Source organism: Psammomys obesus, unplaced genomic scaffold (assembly GCF_907164565.1).
Source record: "Psammomys obesus unplaced genomic scaffold, mPsaObe1.curated_primary_1811, whole genome shotgun sequence".
NCBI lineage: Eukaryota > Metazoa > Chordata > Mammalia > Rodentia > Muridae > Psammomys > Psammomys obesus.
The window spans coordinates 7200712-7224313 of NW_026585626.1; the positions used below are offsets into that span (position 1 = coordinate 7200712).

A 23602-nucleotide genomic window follows, 5' to 3' on the forward strand; every position below is an offset into this window, starting at 1 on the left:
TAAATGGAGAAGGTAGTCTTTGTTGCTCAGATTTTGGGAGATCATAAAGCAGCCATAGGACCACCAAAGGCTGTGGGTTATGCAAGTGCATATGTATCTACGGAAGCCAGGTCAACCCTGGAATTCCATTCCTCAGGTCTGTCCATTTATTTTCCCCCCTAGAGCCTCTCCATTGACTTAGAATTTGCCAAGTGGGCCTGGCTGGCTGCTCAGCAAGCTCCAGGGATTGTCCTGTCTTCACATCCTGATTGCTGTGATTAATCCTGTGTTCCACCATGCCTTTTGTATGTAGTTTTTAGAGACCAAAGAATTAAAAGTTTAAAGCACAAGACCAAAGGCCAAACAGTTAGAGACATGTCCAGCCACCTGCAGGGGAGGAACTAGCCATACCACATTCTTTTCCTGCCCACTAGAGATACAGTTGCTAGGAAACCGGCCCAGATGGCCAGGCCAGAACCTTTTATGACCTTGGTGCTAAAGTAAGCCAATCATTTCAAAAGTCAATTTCCCTTACCCAATCCTGTAATGCCAAGGCATGTTGTTTGCAGTTTTTCCCTTTAAAAACTCTATTTCCCTAGACTGTGGGGCTGCATTCCTCTCCTGCTTAAACAGGAAGTTTTCCGACCCAGGCTCAAGCTATATCCAATAAACCCTCATGTATTTGCAGCGAAGTTTATTGCTGGTGGTCTTTGGGGCTCTCATGAACTGGGCATAACAGTTTCTAGAGCTCTAGAACTGAAATGCAGCTCTCTCAGGCTTAAGCAGAGGTAGCCCCACAGTCCCAGACTATGGATTTTGGTTTTGCTCACAATCTAAGTATATCTTCACTCTATTTAGGTCTAGTACATAGAAAATGGGGGCTGTGTTGGTGATAAGAGGCTAATTCTACTCAGAGAATTACTTATTTTGTTGTCCAAGAAGGGGGACAATTAAAGAGAGCACAAAGCAGAAAGGCCTGACATCATGTTTATGTCTCAAAGTCACAACTTCAGCATTATGAACACATTTCCAGGCACAGAACATGAAGATTCCTCAGTTGTCATCCATGCTATCCATGCTGTGTGTGTGGGTGCACACCTGGCAAGGCAGGAAGTTCGTAAGTTCTTCAGCTGGAGGCTATCCTGGGCTATGTAGCTAGTCTAGGTCTCAAAAAACAAAATAAAAAAGCTTCTTCATCCCCAAGCCAAACCCACAAAAAAAACAAAACAAACAAACAAACAAAAACCTCAAAAGCCAAATAAAAGTCAACAAAGTCAAACCATTTTTTAGCATTTTTATAAATTTATTTAAAAAATTGCAATGACATCAATGATCACCTGTATTCCCCTTATTGGTGGGGAGACCTACATAGTTGAGTCCCAAATGAAAATCAAGACATTATTATTAGGCACCCTGTAGCCAGGAGAGGCTGTTGGTGCAGTGGTCTAGACACTGGGGTGTCCCACTACCAGCGCAGTTAAAAATATGTACATTTGCAGTTACCCTGCAACAGAAGCACTCAGGAAATAGAGTGCCGTGTAGACCAGCAGCCCACTCCTCCACTCACTCTGTATCTTTGAAGCCATCACTACAATCACAAGAACAAACAAGTAAAAAGAACTAAGTTAAACAAACAAACAAAAAACCGGCCCCACCCCCTCTGGGCTATTGCGCTGTGCTAGAATGACCACAATGAAAGGGCCACAGCTAAGTGCAATGCAGTGACAAAATGGCAACCCAAGTATCTGTTTCAAAGGAAATAAAACTCAAACTTGCCTTCCTTAAAGTGAAACTCAGCAACAAAATGAGATTGGGATTATGTACAAACTTACAGACACAAATAAATAGCTTTCTACAATTGCTGGCTTAAGCACTAGACATTAGGTCTGAGGAATCCCTAAACCCTTTCCTCAGAATTCTCACCATGCCAAAGATAAAAATTCATCATGTTTTTCAGTAACATCTGAAAGCTCATATAAAGAACCAGAAGTTTCTAGTGAGTTTTCTAAAAAAGATCAGCCCCCTCTGACCTCTGGAAGCCAGGAGAAATGGCAAGATCCCTGGGAATAAGAAGAGATGGCTTACTTCATGCTTCTCCAATTAAACTGGTCTCCCTGTGATATTTCTTTATATGGTCAATTCCTTCCCATCTTTAACACAGAACAAAGTCAAAGAGCCAGTCTTTAGACTTGACTTAACTAACCTCAAAGTCTTTGGAATGTCTGTGTTTGACTTTGATTGCAGAACAGGAAGGCAGTCAACTCTTCTGAAATACCAGCCTTATTTTTGTCTTCCAGGCTCAGCATCTACAGGTCTGGGAGCGTGTGTGTGTGTGTGGCTCAGTGGTAGGGTGCTTGTCCAGGAAACACATTTCTTGAGGCCCACCTCATCGTGGGAATTGTGGCCCAATTCCTGACCCTGCAGGAATCTTCCCAGTCTGTAGTTGCTCCCTACAGCATAGATGCACTGGGCAAACCTTGCTGCAAGGTCTACAGGGAAAGGAGAAAACAAGTGGAAACTGGCACCAAAGAATCAGCTGCCATGGGAAGAAGTTCACCCCTGGGCTGGGCCACAGGCAGGAGTGGAGCCCACGCCTCTTCTCCACTCTGAGCTCCAGTAGTGCTCCAGCCTGCAGCCAGGATGACTGCCTCAACACTGCTTGCCCAGGCAATATAAGGAGTGCACCTCCAACTTCTCTTTTAGTGCACATCAGAAGATGCAGTGTGAATGTGACTTGGTGTCTTCAGCTTAAGTTCCACGCCTGGCGTCCATCCACTGGAGAGTCACACTCTATGGCAGCCCTTGGGCAGACAGGGCACTTGTTCTCTAGTCTGATATGCACAGATCCTTCCATTCCCTCCTCACTCATAAAGCCCATGATTAAATATCCTAGGTTTGCCTTTGTTGAGGAACTGTCATGTATGTCCTCAGCACCTGAGCACAGATGTTGTGAAGTTTTGTTCTCTACTGGGAAAGTCAGCTGTGAGGTCGACTTACTCTCTAATCTGTCATTAAAGTGGCCATAGTATGAACTATGGCCCAGATGGCCGTTAGTAGGCATGAGCAGACCACAGTCAAAGTTAGAGATTCAGCAATGTACCTTTTTTGATCCTCAAGGTCTTCTATCCTTTTATCCTGAGTCCAAAATACCCTCTTTGTACTTTCTTGGCTGAAGTAAAAAATACCGACCTAGCATGTGGGCAGACAGTCTTATCAGCACAGGTCAGAGCACTGCAGCTCAGTTGGCTGTTTCATGTCCTAACAGGAAGCCTCCTTCTTTGGGAACCACCTGAGTGCAAATTGTCCTTGCATCAGGCAGCCCGACGTCCCTCCAGAGGATGGGTGCTGTTGACTCCACAGGAAGGCAGGGGCTGTGGCTGCCTTGACTGTAGACCAGGTTGAAAAGGCTGGTCTCCCCTACTGCAATGGCCAACTGGCTGGCCTGGAAAATACCTCCTTTTATCATCCGAAGTCACAAAAGGTCAATGTTGCCAACAGTCTGAAACAGGTCCTGAATGAAAGGGTGAGACAAAGGCTTGCCACTTCAGTTCATCAGCCATGCTACAGCTGTAATACTGAGCTAAGTAGTTTCTGTCCTGAGAAAGGGCAGAGTGCAACCATCAGTGTCTCGTAGGAAGTCAGTCCATGTCCAGGAACAGTGGAGAGGAACATGACTCATCAGCTCTGTTATCCTCCTGTGGTTAGGAAACTCGGATGATCTGTGTCATGGCTTCTTCATCGGCTTGGTTTGGATCCTACAAAGACAGCACAGTAGTCCTTTACAGCAGGGACAGGAACTGGCCTCACAACTTAAAGTGCCTAAGTATTCAGAGGCTAGGACAAAGGCCCAGAGTAAGCACAGCGACATGCTGTGCTTTGTGTCCATATTTTATACGATAACCTTAAAAAAAAAAAAAAAAATAGAATCCAATTTTTTTGCCCGTGGGGCAAAACTTTTAGTGCTTTTAGAAAGGAAAGTTAAGAAACTACACTGCATGCTGTAGAGAAAGTGTTTCTTCCTTGAGCAGAGGACTGCCTGTTGCTGATAATGAGAAGGCAGACAATGGAGAAAGGAAAGATTCCATCTCCTTACCTGCATATGAGGACTGTCCTTTTCTTTTGGAGAGAAAAACCGTCCCCCCTCACCACGTTTCCGTGCCATGGCGTGTCGATGCCGAGACTCATGGAGGTATTTCTGAAGAAAGAGTAGATCACTAACTGTTAGTGAGAGCTAGCAGTAACCTACCAGATTCAATCGTTAAAAGTTCCAGACAGCGGCAATCAGTCAAAGGAATGATGAAGAAAAAAATAGTAGGGTAGCCACTGGCAATATGACTACACTGAATGCTAACTGAAGTAGAAGGGGAAAGTGATGATCATGACCGTCTTCCTAGCACTGACCCTTCCACTGTTTCAGTAACTGACCGAGGTTTGGTTGAACAAATGGCAGTTTAGGAGAGACATCATTTTTATGTCATCTACAGGTATGTTAAATTGGATCATTAGATGCTAGCTAATGTGACAGATGGACTCCTTTAAAAAAAGAGAGCCTCTTTCTTATTCCCTTGGCTCCTTGGCTAGAGCCCAACTGCCATTGTGGACTACAACCAACAGAAGGGCACTGCAGTGGTAAGACAAAAGAAAGTCCTCAGAACAAGTTTTCTCTGAAGTTCTTTACTCTAGAGCGGAAAAACCCCTACTTACAAGCCACTGTGTCACTGTTCTTACAGTAAACCTCCTGCATTCCACTGTTTGGAAGGAACAAGGAAACACACCATATTCTTGAGGCAGAACTGTGCTGTTTCCTGCCTTGCACTCCCCATAGCATACATACCCTTCTTTCTTTTGGAATCTTCCCTTCTGCCTCTAGCTTAGCACGCGCTTGTCTCCTCTTGAGGATGCGGTGATACTGTTTGGCATTCACATACAGGGGCTCTTCTTCCAGCATCTCTGCACCAGGTAAAGGGATTCTCTGGATAGCAGGCACAGAGCCAGCTCCTGGCACCATCTGCATAAACAGGAGGCCAAGCCTGATTAATGGCATGGAAATTCTAAGTAAAACTGCACATTCACAGTCATCTACTTCTGTATCTCCAGTGTCTAGAATAGTCTGGTACACAGGGAGGCATCAGAATGAGCTATGCCTTAAGGATGGAGTTAGCTTCAAATCAAAAAGTTAACATGAGAAGCAACTTCACATGAGACATCAACCCGCAGTTCAAAGACAGAAGAACCCCATGGAAAGCTCCAGTGCCAGAGAACAGAAATGGAGGAACCCCTTTCCTTACCATGACCATTCCTCCTGAGTTGACCACATTGCCTGCCACTGGCAGTGTCACAGTGACAGTTCCTTGCCCACTGCTGGTTGTATTGGTATTGGCTCCCGTCTGAACGATCTGTGCTCCTGCCAAACTGGCTGCTGGGATGGTGATCATGCCTGAAACAGGGACTGTAACTTTTAAGAAAACAAAACATAAAAACAAACAAACAAACAGGCACATGGAACAGAAAGGAGAGAGGGTTAGTCCCTTCCACTTGGCCCTCGTATACCCTCCTGGATAAACTGACCAACACCAGGGAAGAAAGCAAGCACCCTCCTATTTCTTTACTCTGTTTTGCTAAGTAGTCCACCTCAGTTCATTTTTGAAGGTTTCTGTTAATGGTCAAGGGCCCAATTCCAAATAAATTATACTTTCACCCTCACACTGAACAATGGTATCTAAAGGACAAGATGATGTGGAGGCCTCCCCACTATAGCACCATTCCCACCACCAACGCAGTTATCACATTGTTTTTCTACGTGGAAACTGCATGCAGCTTGAGGACCTGGTCACACTCTGCCAGAGATCTTGCTCAGCCCAAACTAGTTCTCTCCTATGTGAATAATGCACCCTCTGGATTTGGTACACTGTAAAATTTTGGTCTTAACCATCAAAATAGAATCTGGCTGAGCTCTCCTTTCTAGTCTTAGTTAGCTTCCAAAAAATTTACATCTACTTTGAGCTTGTCTCCCCTCAAGCCAAATCTACATTTCTCACAAGACATCTTGGCTTCATGCATCTCTTCCTAGGGCAAACTTCTCTAAAGCTCTGCACTTTCTGCATTCACATCTTCTTGGCTAAAAGGAGCTCTCTGAGAAGTCTTCTTGCTGATAAGTAAACAACTGTATGGATAGATGTGGCAGTCTAGAACTAAACTCTAGTTGACAAGCAGCACTGGTTGGTCATATTCACTGGAGATCTGGTGGAAATACTATTGTTTAAACATGTCATGAACTACAGCACAATTCTGATGTACTCTCAGGAACTCAAATGTCCCAGGGCAATAGTGGCAGCTTACCTTGCTGGAGAATCGTGCCATCTGCATTAACTGGCTGGTAGACAATAGTTTGCCCTTCAGCAGTCTGGGCCACTTGTTGTCCCTGGACAGCAATCTGTTGTTGCGTCTGTAGAAAACAATGATATACTCAACAGAGGCCAAAAACCCACAGAGAACCCAAGCACATTTTGATGGCTTTCTTGACATCTTATGTGAACTAGGTACTTTGCTGCTCCATCTGTACTCCTGTGCTGGTGGAGCTGGTATACTCACTTGAGTCTGGCCAGCGGTGACTGCAGTTTGTGGCTGCTGAATGATGATCTGCTGGGTCTGACCCTGCTGGCCTTGTACCTGCACAGCCTGCCCACCTTGGATCTGTATCTGACCAGGGGGTACCAACTGAATCTGTGGAAGAAAATACACAAAAAGGTTAGCACCAAACCAATACTACTCTTGAAGAGAATTCTTGTTCTAATACCAGCTATAAGTTATTAAAGTTTTTTTTCCCCATTTTTCAAATAATTTTAAATATTGTTTGGGTAGCTACAATTAAAGAATCAATGTTCATTTAAAAAACAATCGTTGGTGGCATAGTTATTTTTTAAAGTACATTCTACTTAAAAATGCACTTTAGCACTTTATAAATAAACAACAACAAAAAAAACCAAATAAACAAGCAAACTTTTAAAACATATTCTTTCCAAGTCAAATGTTAAGCTAATGGCAGCCAAGAATAATACTCTGATTAGGTCTTTGAGACAGACAGACATTAGCTGTCAATATTCCTGATCCACAGAAAATGAAATGTATAATCATCAATTAGATTGGATACAGATCACCATGGCACAAATACCAGCCTTGTCTGTTGAGAGTTTCTAGATTAGATTAACTGAGGTGAGAGAACCTATCCTAACTGCAAGTGGCATCCCAGGCCCTGAACTGAACACAAAAAAGGAGAAAGCAAGCCAAAGAGCAGTATCCATCACTCTGCCTCCTGACTACAGATCCATGTATTCCTGTTGCCATGTCTTCCCGCCATGCTGGACTGGTACCCTTAAAATGTGAGGCAAATGCTTCTTGCTGTGAGCCAACAACTTCTGGAATAATATGTTACAACAGCAGTAGATAGGTTGTATTCTTCTTAATCCTGTCCCCAACCTCCCACTATAACTCAGCACTTCCATTAGTGTTCACCTATCTCTTGTCCACTTCTACTTTGCTTACAGGTTTTGGAGTGCCAAACTCACATAGCAAACATGGAAAGTAAAAGATCCTGTGTGGTAACCAAACCTATTCTCTTTTCTTGTCTTAACAGCTTAGTCACTTAATCAGGAGTATCATTAGAAACTTGACAAATTTTGCAAGTTTTTCTTTGAAATCTTCTAACTTGAGGAGGGAAAAAAAGCCTTAACACTTTGTTCCATGAACAGAATCTTATTTCCTTGAGTACTGGATATAAAACTTTAAAGATTAGGAAGGACCTACAACTCAAAATTTCTAGTAACTTATACTCAAAAATACCCGCAACCCAAGTCAGGATACCTAGCTACTTAAAGGAAATCACTGTCCCTGGCCCCACCTGCAAACCCCCTCCTCCTTTTCTTCTCACCAGCTTTGGAAGCATTCTACCACCGTTTATCTGAGCCTCTTGAGAATTGCTTCATAGATCTAGCAGTCTGGGAGTTATTTTCAGAAAGGTGAGACTGTGAAGGACATGCCTAGAGCCTCAAGTCCCCACCACTCTCCAGCTGACTGCTGGTAGAAGGGAAGGGGAAGGAAAGCAGGCCATGGTGCTGTGTCTTAGAGACATTCTTGAACCATTCTGCTAGGCCACACACTAGCCAGGTTTTCTTAAGGACTCTTGAGTACTACTTAACTCACAATTAAAAATGTTAGCAGCTGACTAAAAGTCTACCTGGTCACGAGTGCTTTGCTCCAGGGTTTAAGGTGGCTAGGGATACTGCTTTCATCACAGTACTGTACTTCTACAACAAAGGCAGACAGAGAGTAAGCACCAAATAAAAGGTTGGACTCAAGGAAAAGCGAATTATCTATCTATCTATCTATCTATCTATCTATCTATCTATCTATCTATCATCTATCACAACAATCTCTTCTTCAAAGCATCTACTCTGCAGCTAGGGAGACAGCTCAGATGTAAAGCACCTAGTGTATGGCTCGAGAATCTGAGTGCAGACCTTGGCATCTACAGGATCACATGGCATGAAGGTTTGCATCTGCAACAGCCCTGCAGTGGGGTCAGGGGTAGGTGAGGCAGATACCAGTGGACTTCCAGAGCTCACAGCTTCGCCAGTTAGTAAGAGACTTTGACAACTGACCTGGCCTTCACACGTACATACGTGCAAATTTACACACACACAAATACATACACCATTCATACTCATACCAAACTTCTACTCTGACATATAATCTAAATACTTTAAAAATACCACTCACCTGCTGTAAACCCTGTGTTCCAGACACAGGCACTTGCATGATAGTTTGGCCTTGTCCACCAGGCACAGCCTGGACCATGATCGGTTGGCCAGTTGATGTAATAAGCTGGCCTCCACTGACTTGTACCATTAATGGCTGTCCCTGGACCTAGAATGAAATAAAATATCAACAATGAAATAGTGTAAGACACAAGTGGCTTCATCGAGACAGTCACTGGTCACTGGAACGGCCTTGCTGCAAAAAGAGAACCAAGACAGACTTTGGAAAGTCAGTATGTGTCTGGCCCTCGATCCCAGGGGCCTTCCTATGCAGTGCTGGCTGGCCTCTGCCTCCCAAGTACAGGGATGAAAGGCTAGCCTGAAAGGTTTTTAAACCCTCTTTCTCTCTCTGTGTATGTGTAGGTTATGTACATATGCTACAGAGAATAGGATCAGATCTTTCTGGAGATTGAGTTATAGGTAATTAAGAGCTGCCTGACATAGTGCTAACTGAACTCAGATCCTCTGCAGCAGCATGTGCTCCTCAACTACTGAGCCATCTCTCTAGCTTCAAGAAAGTAAGTCTTATGTTCTTCAGATAACTCTGATATTTTTGACAAGTTAGATATTCAAAGGTCAAATATAACGAAACCTATTTAGAGTGTGGAAAATCCCAATAGATGTAAAGCATTTATCACTAAACACAGGCTAAACCCAAGAAAATGGTCAAATTACCAAGACTTTCAAACTGATACCCAGGAATGGTTTCTGGTAAAGACTGGAGCAGCAGCAATGAAAGGGAGGTAATGGTGGTGGGGGATGAGGAGTGAATCCACGTGCAGCCCTGACTTTAGAGGTTGGACAGGAAGAGCTCTGAAAAACTTGCTTGGATGTTCCTCCAGAGTCTCAAGCAAAAGCAAAATATGAACATTAACCTCTATTCTACAATGAAGAGTCCAAGAATGGCCACTGCTTACAGAGTCAACAATAAAGACTCGTGGAACGGGGTAGGCGAGTAATCTCAGCACTCAGCAAGCTGAGGCAGAAGCATGGGTTTGAGTACAAAATGGGCTGCACAATAAGTTTCAGGTAAGCCTGATGAGACCCTGTTTCAAAACCAAACTAAACCAAAACTCCAGAAATATTTTCCAGCCAGTTTGTGATCATCATAGTGTTCTTCATATTCCACCTTAAAATATTTGCAGTTATTTTAATTACCAGAAGCGATGAATCACTAAAATCAGACAGCTACTGTGTGTAAACAAAATTTCCAATTTTCAAGACTCCTGCATCAACAGACCACTCTAGCAAGGAAGTCACTCTACATGCTCAGTCACATCTTGACCTCAATGTGAAAACTTAAGAATGCATTTCAGAGGCCCAAACAGAAGCTGCGTTGGATTAAATGAGTTTAACAGGACAAATCCCAAACTCTCATTGTAGAGTCTGTCTCTACTTGAAGGAACTAACAGAACAGACTAAAACACTCATCCTTAGTTCCAGTCTACCTCAACAGCCATCAGCCAACTGTGCTAATCATTTGTCCTAGATGAGTACCTTGCTACTCTCCACCAGAATCATCAGGAGCAGTACAACCTTAGGGCTGTCCCTTGAGAAACTTATGGACTTTATGGCCTATTTGTTCACATTCGCTCCTCTTAAGTCTCCATTTAAATTCCCTTTGATACAGCAATGCTTTTGTGTGTTGTGTTAGGAAACTTATCAGAAGCATTACTACAAAAGTAAAAGAAAGAACTATTTACAATTCTCCTAAAAGGACGAGACTCCTCGAGAAGTTCCATCACGCCCATTTCTTTTCACCGCCATCTAGATGGAGTTAAGCTGACACGGCTGTGTTGGTACTGAGCGCTGTACGGGTGTGTGTGCGGTCCCTGTGTGGAGAAGGCCAGACGCTGACACTGGATGTCATCTTGCCACCTTGGGTCTTTTTGTTTGTTTGTTTGTTTTTGTTTTTTTTTTTTAAACAGTCTCCTGGGGCTCCCTGATTTAGGCAGACAGGCCCAGGTTCTGCCTGTTTCTGCCTGCCTCTGCTAGGGCTACAAGGACAAACCTACATATTTAAAATGATTTCTATAGATCCAAACTCATAGGTCTTCACACTTGAATATCAAACTATATACTGAGCCATCACAATAGTCCCCAAAAGCTGACATAAATTTAAAAACTTAATAAATTTCTGGTTAGCCATCATCTCTATGCACCCCCCAACATGCTATATATGCATGCAATAAAAGAGACTCCGAAGAGACTCTGAAGAGCTCACTGTGCCTACAACAAATGAATAATCACAAGGACTCATGCATGAGACGAGAAGCCACACAGTTAAGAGCATGTTACATGACAATCTCAGACACTGTTTCATGTATTAAAAAGGTGAAGCAAGCAGGAACAGAAAGCTGCTGCACTCTCCGAGACGCCAACTGTGCAAAAAGACAAACAAAGCGACCTTCTCTCATTTTACTATGTATAAAACTGGCCACATGTCACCACCAAACACTACTAAGTGGCAAGGTTGGGACAGGTAGAGAGGGTCAAATGCTTACAGCAGTAGTTTTCAACCCGTGGGTCACCATCCCTTTGGGGGTGGAATGACCCTTTCACAGGGGTTGTCTAAGACCATTGGAAAACACAGTCCGACAACAATAGCAAAATTACAGTTATGAAATAGCAATGAAAATAACTGTTATGGTGGGGGGTCAGCACAAGGCAAAGGACTGTATTAAAAAGGGTCACAGCACTAGGAAGGTTGAGAACCAGCGGCTGACAGGAATGGGTGGCTCCTGCAGGAGGATCTTGGCAGCACTGGCGATAAAGAGGCCAGTCTGACTTCAGAGGCCCTACTGAGTCATTCCAGTTCAACAGAAGAAAAGGGAGAGCAGCTGAGTCTTGTCAATTTCTTAAAACCTTTAGTTCTCAACAGACCCAGAAAAGACCAATGTTGCTACTCTTATTTTTCACAGGAAGTTAGGATATTTAAGTTGACTATACATGATACTGAAAAACAGCATTGACTAACTCCAGTTTTGTTTTTTTTAAAGCATATCAATGTAACCAGTAATAACGTTTTGTTTTATTTTTTTAAGAGAGCCCAACTTGGTCACAATCTCTCATTCCTCCTGCCTCCATATCCCAAGTGCTAAAACAAGTGGCATGTACTTCCATGTCCTATGCTAGCACTTAGAGGTATGCAGTCATTTTGGCAGAGCTTGTCATTGAGACAAGAAAGGTTATTCAATTCTCAGATAAACTTTGCTCGGTTCAATAGCTGTTTCTTTTAGCAAAAACAAAAATACAGTGCAGCCCATGTACAAGCCCTTCTCCAGTGTAATACAGTCCCTGAAACTTTGCCACGTGGCTGGGTTGGTGTCTAAGCACTGAGTAAGATTTAAAGCCACCTGTAGGATGTTGCTTGTTCCGTGGGACTTCTAAAGCAGCGCACTTAGCCTACACTTCTCAGAAAACAGGCACAGCAATCACCACACATGTTGGCATGGTACACTGTCATGTTGGTCTGAGACATGTTAGCAGCACAATAGGCATGCGACTTTGCCATTCAACTTGAGATCCAAACACAAACAGCAGCGACAAGCAATGTTCATGCAGTGCTCACGGAGAATCAGAGAGGGCACCACTACCTGGAGGGTCTGGACTTGCTGGCCTGAGGCGGATGCCACTTGGGCCTCAGTCTGCAACTGGACAGCAGTGACACCACCCTGCTGCTGAGAACAGGAACAGGAAAAGCTTGAAATGTATCAGGATGGAAATGTACAGCTCAAGACACAAGATCACTCTGAGGGAAAGGGAAAAATATCTAAAAAAACCTCATCCCACACAGGAGCTTTCAAAGGTACAGACTCCATATTCAAGCTGTCATGTAGCAAGATCTGTCCCCAGAGTGGACCTTACAACATACTTCTATGACTTAAAACACAAAACTTTATAATGCAGTTCTTCCTAGGAATTTCACCCTTAATATAAACATACACTTATGTTAAGGATCTTTTTATTTCCTTAGGTTCATAAGAACAAAAGCACCAGGTTTTAAAGACTTGAAACTACAACGAAGTGTTTCTGGGGCTTTAATGCATCTAGGAAGAAGGAACTGTAAGTAGAGATCCAAATTCCAGCCCCAGGAGGCCATTGCTTTTACATCCCCAGTGAAAACTTACTCCTATCCAATTGACTGCTTTAGAGGCAATGTTTTCAGAATGTCAACCTGACTTCCTATCCTGGGGACCCTCACAGGAGAGAGCCCCACCAACAAGGCTCTGCCCGTGGGGAGGCCCTCCAAGGCCCATTCTCTAAGGCAGTTCAGGAAGCTGCCAGCGCTACAGCAGAGTGTGGACAGAAAAAGGGCTAGGAAGCCACAGTATTCAGCTAATCCCTCCTTTAATTAACAGTAGCCCTTCTCCTTCATCAGTGGGCTTGAATTCACCATCAGTACTTCCTTCACCCTCCATACTGTTTTATATCAGTGAACCTCCATTCTGAGGAGAAAACATGCCAAGGACAACAGTCCTGGCCTATGATCAAAGAGAAACAATGTCTTTTTTCCAAAGCTTAGGAGTAGGGAAAAAAGAAGATTCACTACTATAAACCCAGGTAAAAGCATGAAAAATGTTATCTGTGCCTTAATTCAAACATCTGGCCAACTTTCCTGTGGAAGAAGCCAGCAGCAGGAGCTTCTCACTAATATTTACAGAGTAAGACTCAAATATAATTCTAATATTAAACCACAATTGTTTAAACAGATTCTACAGTAAATCAGAAACCAGTAGCCTGCCTGCAATCTGACAATTGTCTGTTGTGGCCAAACCCTTACTTTATCACAAGCTGGCATAAATAAGGGAAACAAGTAGACTGGGTGCAGAGAAAAGCAGAGAAGGTATTCTGACTTCAATGACCTAGAAAAGGCAATCTACTTTAAAGTGATTTTCATGAAAAACAGATGCCAGGTGGCAATAGACTGATTCATAGCGCAACACTAGTCAAGAGACCTAGGACTTTATAAGGTCTGACAGGGCCCACATACTTCCACAGAGTAAGCATAAGCCCGTTGCTGCATCACCAGCTGAGGTACTGTGGCGGTCAAAGCACACGTGTTCCCATACCTGTTGCTGAATCTGGCCAGCCTGCACCACGATCTGCTCAGTGGAACTATTGCTGTTTGTCGTATACTGCTCCATGGTCCGGCCACGTTAAGAGTCCTGAAGCTTTACTCTATAGATCCCAGGCAGCTGCCAGGTAGGGACTCCTATTAGACAGAGAAAGAAAAAGCCTAAAATGAGTCAATCAGGCACTCTTAAGATACTTACAATAACTTATTATTATGTACTATTTTCAGTATTTAGAATATGAAAGAATACCAGTAGGAAATGTTCATATATTCATTTTTTAAAAAAAGGACTACACAGCACAGACATAAAAATACAATGGTCAGCCCAGGTTTGGGCCACCCTGGGCTACACAAACCTTTTCTCAAAAAGACTAACCAATAGAAAAAACAAACAAAAACCATTTTATTTTATTTTCACACATTAAAAGAATTATCTACTTTGGCTCTGTTTCAGTCCACTGTGTATGTGTGTGTAGGGGGTGGGGGGTGAGAAATGCAGTTTTACATCATGGTGGCCAGGACATAGAGAATGAATATTCTAAGTGGCCAGGGCAGATATAGTTCCCAATAACAAACACTCCCCTCAGTAACCTACTTCTAACTAGGCCCCACCTACCAACGATGACATGATATAAACCCACCAAGGGATGAATCCACCTACAGAACCCTCAGGGTGCAATCCCCTGCAAACAACTCACTCACAGATATACCCAGGTGTGCTTCACTAATTTCCTGTTTCTTAATCCAGTTAAGCTAATAAAACGACCACCTTTCAGTATTACCAAAATAACACTTAGAAGCACTGTTAAACCATCTCTTGATGCAAGACCTACTTTCAAGGTAGCAGGCAGAGAATTTGTACCACACACTTGGGCCCAAACATGCAAGCTGGAAGTTGTTACTAAGTCCTTAATAAGATTTTAATAAGATTTTGCTTATAAAAATCTCTACTCTAATTGGGCCAGGGGGAGGGGGTGTCTTGTGCTTATAATCCCAAGGTAAGATAATGAGGAAACTGAGGTAAAATAATGACCACTGGAGTCAGGGCAGCCTTTACTATATAGTAAGTTCAGGACAACGTAGCCTCGAGTGAGATTTTTGGTTACAAACAAACTCCACCTTATATACAGAATCATTATTAATCTATTATAATTTATTAAAAACAAAACAAAGTTCCCAGATTTCCTGGGCATAGTGATGCAGGCCTTTAACGCAGCAGACAGATCCGAATTGAAGTCTCCACTGGGAGTTCCAGGCCAGCCAGGGCTACTTAGTGAGACCCTATTTCAAGCTGCATTAAGTAGCACTAAGTAGGAAAGCTCTAGGAAAGCTTTGGAAGTGATGCTGTAGTCGAGGATAACAAATACAAAGATATGGTATCAGCGACAGCAGAGACAATTAACACTTGGTGCAGCAGCACCTGTTTACTGTCCCAATACTCACTCTGGGCATCTAAAACACCTTTTAGTACCAAATTTTATATATAATATTCTTTGCATATTCACCCCGCAGCATAGCCTAAACAGTGAGCCCAAATGAGTCTTTTCTTAGTTGATTACTTCAGGTGTTTCTTAGAAATGAAAAGGCACGCAGCAATATTCAAGTGTGTGCCCAAACCGTGACATTAAAACTTACTTTATGTTCTATCTACTATACTTTCCCTGACACCTCTTCTAGTTGCCTTGTGGCCCTTTCTAAATACCCACATAAATATCCACTCACTCACTCCCACACAGGTAAAGCTAGGATTGCCCATGGCCTAGGAGAGAGAACATGTTTTTTGATTCTGACTTCTCTTGCTTAATGTAAAATGCATTAGTCATGGTTCTCTGGATGAAGAGAACGAAAAAAATAAATCAATATATATAAGGGGGAGGGAGTAGCAGAATGGCTTACAGGCTTTGGTCCAGCTAGTCCAACAATGGCTGTCTACTAAGAGATAGTCCAAGAATACAGTAGTTGTTGAGTTGGATGTCTCAGCTGGTCTTCAGTATAGCTCAGGAATACAAAAGTAGGCTCTAGCTGGTGAAGGAGCAAGAGCAAGCAGTCAAAGAGGGAGTTTCCTTCTTTCATGTCCTTTATACCAGTGGCCACAAGTAGAAGGTATAGCCCAAATTAAAGGTAGCTCTTTGTTGGAGTGATGTTTTTGTGTACTGTATGAAGATTATCCTTTTTACTGTATACTCAAATGCTGATTTCTGAGGTGGGGCAGATTTGACTACAAGAATTTTCATTTTTACCAAGCATTTCCTGTCTCAGTGTTGTGTAGATATTGTTAATAAAGAGCTGAACAGTCTATACTGGGCAGTAGAGCTAAGGAGGGACTTCTGATCCCAGTGAAGGGAGGGGGAGCCTCAATTGGGGACAATGAAAGTGGAGTCACCATCAAAACAGATAAAGGAGGTGCCAGACAAGATTAAGACGGCAGATAAGGGCCACATGGCTAAAAGTAGGCCAGGCCAGTGTCAGAAGATCTGAGTATCTGCCCAACTATTAGAACCCAAAGCTTTTAATAAATATAAAGATCAGGCATAGAAAAAAAAAAAAACTTTACATTCTACAGATTTTCCTACCTCAAAAGATTGGTATTAAAGATGTCTTCCCACTTCAAATTATTCAATCAAGAAAAATTCTCTGGGAGGAAGGTGGGATGGGGGGTGGGGGGACAAGGGAGGGGACTACAGCTGGGATACAAAGTGAATAAATTAATTAAAAAAAATTCCTCACAGGTGTACCTAGCCCCTTGGGTTTTAGTTAATTCTAGATGTTGTCAAGTTGATAACCAAGAATAGCTATCACATAAAATTTTCCGATTTATGTTTTTCTTGCAAATTTCATTTTTATGGCTGTATAAAATTCCATTTTACATATCCATGGCATTTTCATTATCCATTCCGTTGATGACATCTAGGTTGGTTCCGTTTCCTTGTTATTATGTAAAGAGCAGCAGTATCTCTGAGGTAGCATAGAATCTTCTAGGTACTGGGTCACATGGTAGCTCTATTTAACTTCTTGATGAAGTGGTATGGCTGGGTTACATGGTAGATCTATTTCATTTCTTGAGACCTCTGCAACTCATTTCCACAAACCAGCAGTGTAAATAAATAAGGCTCTTCTTCCTATATCCTCAATAGCATTTGTCAGTCTTTAGTTTCTGACTCAGGTAGGAAGGTGGGTTAGGTAAGTTTTAATGTGCATTGCCTTGGTGGCTAAGAATGTTGGTCACTTTTAAGCTACTGGCCCTCTGCTGCTTCTGTAGAACTCATCTAATGACTTGTAGTTCTAGGGCTGGGAAGATGGCTCAGTGATAAAGTACTTGCCTCACAAGCATGAGGACCTGAGTTTAATCCCAGAATGCCCAGAACACTGGGTGTGATGATGAGTTTATAAGGCTGGGGTTGGGGAGGAAGGGACAGCACAACCCTTAGGGATCCAGTTCAGCTTAATTGGTGAGTCCTATACCAATGAGAGAACTTGTCTCAAAGGAGGTCAGCTACCCTGCGGATGAGCAGTTCCCTTCAACAAACACACTAATAATTTTTGCAGATATTAACCATGTGTCTAAATTACGTTGGCATTCTGTAGGCTTTTCACTTTGCTAAATCTTAATTTCACAAAAGCCCATTTGTCCATTCTAAAGACCCCAGTGACACTGGGTCCTACTCAGAAAGTCCGAATCCTTTACTGCTATACCACCATGGACACGCCTGACCTCATGTGTGACCTCAGAAGCCAAGTAAGGTCAGGTCGATCAGTCCTCAGTACTTGGATGGGAGTGCATTCTTTTCTAGGTCTATATTTAAGTGGCACCCCCCCGCCCCCAGTAATAACTTACTCTTAGTGATAAAAAGATGAATGAGATTGTGGAGAGATGAACCAGCATTTAATAGGGTAGGTGGCACACATAGAGTCTAAGTACTAAATACATGGGTATTCATAACACACTTTCAATTTCACTGTCTGTAAATTGCTACATTTCAATATTGGGAAAAATGTTCAATAAAAATAATAATCAGGCTTATCACCTATAACCAAACAGACCACTATGTCTTTAGTGTGGGTTCCACACAGATTTCTGGCTCTCACCTGAACTTACAAAGACTTGCAAAGGGAAGAGAATATGAATGGCAAAGTAAATGTAATCACTACCTTATTAGCTATATATGCAAACTTGATTGCTACTTTACGAGCATGTGTTCATTGTATAAACAATGGTTTTAAAACTATGTATGTAACCTGTCTGGACCACTCTGACACCATTTTCCACTTTACAAATACTATCCCAGCAGTGTGTGGGGGTGCACACCTTATCCAGGCGCTCAGGCAGGCAAGCAGGAGGGTTCAAGGCCAACCTGGTCTACAAAGTGAGTCCAGGACAGCCAGGGCTACAGAGAAGCCCTTTGTCTCAAAAAAGCAAAACAACAAAACTTCCAAATAATCTTGTCTTTATCTAGAGTATGCATATAGAGAACATTATTTCGTATTTGTCTTTCTCAATGTTTTCTTTCCCTTACTATAATGCTCCATTTCCTTTTAAATGACATACTTTCGTTCTTTGTGTATAAGAGTATATATAATTTTTTTCTTTATCACTTCACCCATCTGTTGGCACCTACAGATTCCCTAACTTGGTGGTGAAGGCACAGCAATGAAGTGCAGTATGTTGACTCTGATTTCTCCAGGTGTACGCCCCAAGAATAGTATAGCAGGATCTCTCTCTCTCTCTACACACACACACGCACACACAATCTATTTATCTTTTTTGAGAACTTGTATACTGTGATGGCCTTTCTAGGTGTCAACATGATAACCTGGTATTAACTAAAACCCAAGCAACTGGGTATATCTGTGAGGAATTTTTCTAAATTAAATCATTTGATGTGGGAAGACCCATCTTTAATCTGGCTACACCTTCTGGTGACAGCCTATATATAGGAAATGGTAGAAGGAAGCTTTTGTTCTTTGCCTGTTCGCCCTTGCTGGTAAATTTATTCCTTCACTGGCCATACACCTACTTCTTCCAGATTCTGGCATGTACTGAAGACCAGCTGAAATATCCAGCCTCATGAACTGAACAACTACTGGATTCTTGGATTTTGTGTTGGCAGACAGCCATTGTTGGAGTACCTGGGCTACCTGTAAGCCACCTTAATAACACACAGTCAGTCTTTCTCTATGTTCTATTACTCAAGAATCCTGACACACACACACACACACACACACACACACACACACACACACACCAAGTTCCATATTCTTTCAATAGTGGCAGAACTAATGCATACTCCAACCCATGATGCTTATGAGCTATTCCCAATTCCCATCCTCACCAGCAATCTCTTATTTTGATGACAGCTATTCTGACTGCAGTAAGAAGGAATTACAGTATAGCTTTGATTTGTATTTTCCTGATTGCTCACTATGTTATTTTTTAATACATCTACAGGCCACATTTTTTTGAGAACCATCTTGATGATTTGCCAGTTTATTGGTTAGATTATTTTGGTTTTTAATTTCTGAATTCTTTCTATATTCTGGATATTAATGCCATCAGATGAAAAGCTTCGGCTAAGTCTGCAGATTTTTACACCAGCCTTTTCTGCTGAGCCAGTTGACTGAGATGGTTGTTGAGAGACTCCAGGTACAATATGAAAAACAGTCAAATTAAGAGGCTCCACTAGGAAAACCCCCATTTCCCTTGTTTTATTTTGTTGCTTTTTGGGGGGTGGGGTAGGGGGGTTGTCAAGGCAGATTTCTCTGTAGCCACGGCTGTCCTGGAACTCTCTCTGTATAGATCATGCTGACCTTGAACTTAGAGCTCCACCTAACTCTACCTTCTAAGTGCTGGGATTAAAAGTGTACACCACCACTGGCCGCCCATGTTTCCAAGTTTACCTGGTGTCTAACACACAATATATCCATCTTGGAACTAATAAAATTATGGTTACAATATAAACAAGCACAGCCTCCATTCCTAAGAAACTCTTGGTAACAGTAGCCCAGACAGAGAACAAAATCAGAGTTCCTTGGGCACCAGAAAGGGAGGTGGAGAGATTGCCCAGACCAGCTAGACCTTCTGCGGGTGTTTTCAGCCTTTTCCTAAAGAGGGGATTGTACAGGTGTGAAGAGCTTTAAAAACTCAGCAAACATACACACATACAATGATTACACTTTGATGTAAAAACATATAGTAACATTCTCTGTGTTTCAACACTTCCACTAGCCCTATGACCCCTTCCTATAAAACTTCCTTCTTGGCTAAATTTCCATAAATATGCACTTTATCAGATTAACATGTAGAATGGAGCTTGACTTGGGCATGAGGACAAGAATGATTTTAACACTTAGATTTAACATGTTTATCCTGCTGATACAAATGCTCCACTCTCAGGCCATTGGAACCTACTGTACTTTGAAGGGTAAATCTAGCAGCCATTCTGCATTAACAAAGGAGGGAGCTTGAGGCAGGACCCTCAGGCTGCTCACGGTGCCCACTTCTTGGCTCTAGTGGTGCTACATGCTCCTGTTTTTGTCAACCTCAGCCAGTAGAACTGCAACACAACCTGACACTGCCTTTCCGCAAGCACTTCTTTGCCCAGGATTAGGCTAGAATTGAGCCAGCTGGAGTTAGTCTGTCTAGTTCTCCCACAAAACTATGAATGTGTGTTTCAAAAGTGAGAATATGAGTATGAATGAAAACGGATTTATTCTGGCCTTTGAGACATTCTCTTTCCATAGCATTTCCTGCCCATTTAGAAGGCACAGAAGCAGTTGGCCAGCACTCACAGGGGTAATCTCTCTGAAGAGATTCAGAAATTCAACTACAATTAGCGTGCAATCACCATAGGCCATCTGACTTGACAGTCATGAGCAAACACCAAGCTAGAACCTTTGAAGGCTCCAAATGTGTTCCTATTCTCCACTAATGATGTACCATGAATTAAACACTAAGATTCTAACTTCAAGGAGGCTTTTAAGTCTACAAAGGATGAAACATGTACATTAAACTGCTTAGAGAAAGACAAAGTAAACAAGAGTTTAGAGGACAGAGGCTTTTCCAGGTGAGGATAAACCAAGGAAAACACTAGAAGGTGTTACAGAATTAGATTTAAGTGTGAGAAGATCTTATCCAGGTGATGATAGTCTATGTGAAGTATTCCAAACAAAGGGAAAAGTCTTGAGCTATGTCTAGAGAAATCGAGAGCCTGCACTACTTAAATAATGCAGATGAACCAGCGGCGGTTCCACAGGCTCAAGCAACAGTGAGCAGAGGATAACTGCCTTTTGTCAGCAAAAACATTTGGCAGTTCTGAAGTGGCCAGATGCTTCCATTTTTAAAATAGCAACCTAGGTTAGACACCCAGTCCAAAGACAAGTATATTTTTAAAAAGCCTGAAGCCATGCTGATGCTGTCCCTTTTACTATTGCAAATGTAAGAAATAAGCTCAGTTTCTAGTTAACTTGACAAAAGCTAGGGTCTTCTGAAATGAGGGAACATCAACTGAGCTTCCGTAAGACTGGCCGGCCAGTAGGAAGGGCGGGCTTTCTTGATGAATGTGGGAAGGCACAATCACTGCAGGCCTGCTGTGGTATCACCTCTGCACAGGCTGGAGCTTAAGACAGGCTGTTTCAAGGAGAGGATCAAGCCAGTAAACAGCACCTTTCCATGCGGCCTCTGCCTGAGTTCCTGTCTTGTCTGCCCTTCTTGATGGTCAATAAAATAAACTTCCCCAAGTTGCTCTCGGTGTGGTGCTTATCACAATAGAAAAGTGGGATTTAGAAAGCAATTTAAACAAAGAAACACTCTTCCTAAAATTTGAGTACAAGTTGTTCCACTTGGAAGAAGCACTGGATTCGTTTTCTCAGACCCACCATTTAAGAGTAAAGTAAATCTGATCTAAGAAACCACACACAGCAGGGAGTGTTGGCACCCTGTGTGCTGAGGCAGGCGGATCTCTGTGAGTTCCAGGCCAGCCTGGTCTACATGGGAGTCCAGGACAGCCAAGGCTACACAGAGAAACCTCATTTCACAAAAAAAAAAAAAAAAAAAAAAAAAAAAAGGAAAAACCAAACCAGATACAGAAAACAGGTTTTTGGCATCATCTGAGTAAAAACAATTTCCCTCTCTTAGATAAAAAATGTCCTCTTCTCCCCTCCTCCCCCAATTCAGCCATTATTATAAGGGTAGAATCCTTAAACCAGCAATTTTTTCCCCCAAAGTTTGGGGGACAATCCACTCAAGGTCACTTTTAACCTCCAGTCAAAATGGTTTTCAAACTTTTTTTTGTACGATCTACAAAGGCAAAAAAAAAGGAAAAAAAAAATCTACAAAGGCTTTTTTTTTTTTTTTTTCAAACTGGATTTTCCCGCCTAAATTCTCAGGGCCCTTTCTGCAACCAATAGCACTATCAGCTGTCTACACGTTTTCTTCTGCAAGGACATTATCCCCTAACGCCCAATCAAAAGTGTGGCGATGAAAACTAAATGGGCTTTCTCATTCAAACGACACTTCTCGCTATTGCATTAGACCCCTATATAACACTAACCCCCAGGTATTTATTTTCAACAGTCAATCTCCACCGAGAGGCACGATTCCAGCCTCTACCCTTTCTCCGCCTTGCAGCATTTGGATGATACCCGCCAAAGATTAATGGCTAACAGCCCACGGCAGACTTCCTCTCGCCCGTAGGTGGCTAGGAAAAAAAAAAAAAATCTCAGCAAGTTTTTAAGCATCAGCTGAGAAAACGTTCACACGGGGTTTGTAAGTGTATTAGAAAAACTAGGCACAAGTGGGCTGGGCTAATGAGTGGAGCCTAAGACTGATACAAAAAGGTTAAATCGGCAAGCCTTCGAAGGAGGAAGCTCACGGAAAGAGCCTTGAGTAGGAACCGCGAGATGTGTGTCCCAATCATTAACAGCGCGGAAGGTTGTCCTGCAAGAGCAAGGTTCCAAACACCGCGCAAAAAGAGGAAGGTTAGGCTCCAGCACGGAGGTGTGCCGGTCCGGCGGGCCGAACGGGGCGGGGAAGGGAGGAAATGACGAGCCAGAAAGGGGTGGTAACGGCGCCGGGCCGGAGCCACGGGATGGCGGGCCGGGAGGAGGGGTGCGGCGGGCGCACTAACGGCCCCGGGGTCCGTGTTGGGAGGCCGGGTCGCGCGTCTCCGCCCGGCCTCGCTACGGATCTATAACCCGGCCTGCGCAGGGCTTAAGGGTCCGGGGGCCTCGCCGGGGCCCGGAGCGTGTGGACACAGGAACAGCTCGTAGGGAGGAAGCCGGAACGACATAGAAAACTGCCACGGCTCGTGGCTGGGCGCTCAGCCAGCTGCCCTCCCGGGACCCGAGGACCCGGGGCCAGGGGCGCATCCGCCACCGGCGCCCGGAGGGGATCCCGCCACGGACCGCCCCGGCGGGCCTCCCCAGGCTCCGGGCCGGTGCGGCTGGCCACCCAACTCCGGCAGCCTCGGCTCGACTCCCGGGCTCGACGGACGCCTGGGCCTCTCCTGAGTGGTCAGCGAGACCCGCCAATCGGGGCGCTGGGGCCGGCTCTGGGCCGCTGGATATTGGCTCCTTATACTCACCGTGCCTCGCTCCCCCGGTTCGCTGCCCGCGCTGATTGGCTCCAGTACCGGACCCCGAAACCCAATCAGAGGCTCCAGCCGCCGCCGCCGCCGCCACTGCCGCTGCCTCGCAAAATGGCGAATCTGAACAAAGGCGAATCGGGCCTCCCTCCAAC

General features: G+C 43.5%; 1 protein-coding gene across 11 annotated transcripts; it reads right to left on the bottom strand.

The window, feature by feature from the left end:
- Positions 1-1267: 1267 nt before the first annotated feature.
- Nfya (nuclear transcription factor Y subunit alpha) lies at positions 1268-23598 on the bottom strand. 11 transcript variants are annotated; one of them, XR_008720863.1, is made up of 11 exons: positions 23448-23595; positions 13865-14007; positions 12386-12472; positions 8755-8901; positions 6571-6702; positions 6319-6424; positions 5268-5434; positions 4814-4987; positions 4073-4174; positions 2183-3734; positions 1268-1567 (listed from the first exon to the last, which is right to left on the bottom strand). XR_008720863.1 is itself a non-coding variant. In XM_055613685.1 (10 exons), the coding sequence occupies exons 2-10, from the start codon at positions 13937-13939 to the stop codon at positions 3681-3683; spliced, it is 1020 nt and encodes a 339-aa protein (XP_055469660.1). In that variant the 5' UTR covers positions 13940-14007; positions 23448-23598; the 3' UTR covers positions 1268-3680. The 11 variants fall into 11 exon arrangements, 10 of the variants coding, with proteins under 10 accessions (XP_055469660.1, XP_055469650.1, XP_055469641.1 ...); XM_055613685.1 differs by having other exon boundaries at positions 1268-3734; positions 5268-5416; positions 12389-12469; positions 23448-23598; XM_055613675.1 differs by having other exon boundaries at positions 1268-3734; positions 5268-5416; positions 12389-12472; positions 23448-23598.
- Between the last annotated feature and the right edge of the window lie 4 nt (positions 23599-23602).

Bases quoted from the DNA above. Each gene is read 5' to 3' on its own strand.
- Nfya (XM_055613620.1), bottom strand. From the start codon at position 13,939: ATGGAGCAGTATACGACAAACAGCAATAGTTCCACTGAGCAGATCGTG. The intron at 4,988-5,267 runs GTAAGGAAAGGG...CTGTTTATGCAG, and splicing joins ACTCAGGAGGAATGGTCATG to ATGGTGCCAGGAGCTGGCTC. The intron at 4,175-4,813 runs GTATGTATGCTA...CTCTTTCTTCAG, and splicing joins AGATTCCAAAAGAAAGAAGG to AAATACCTCCATGAGTCTCG.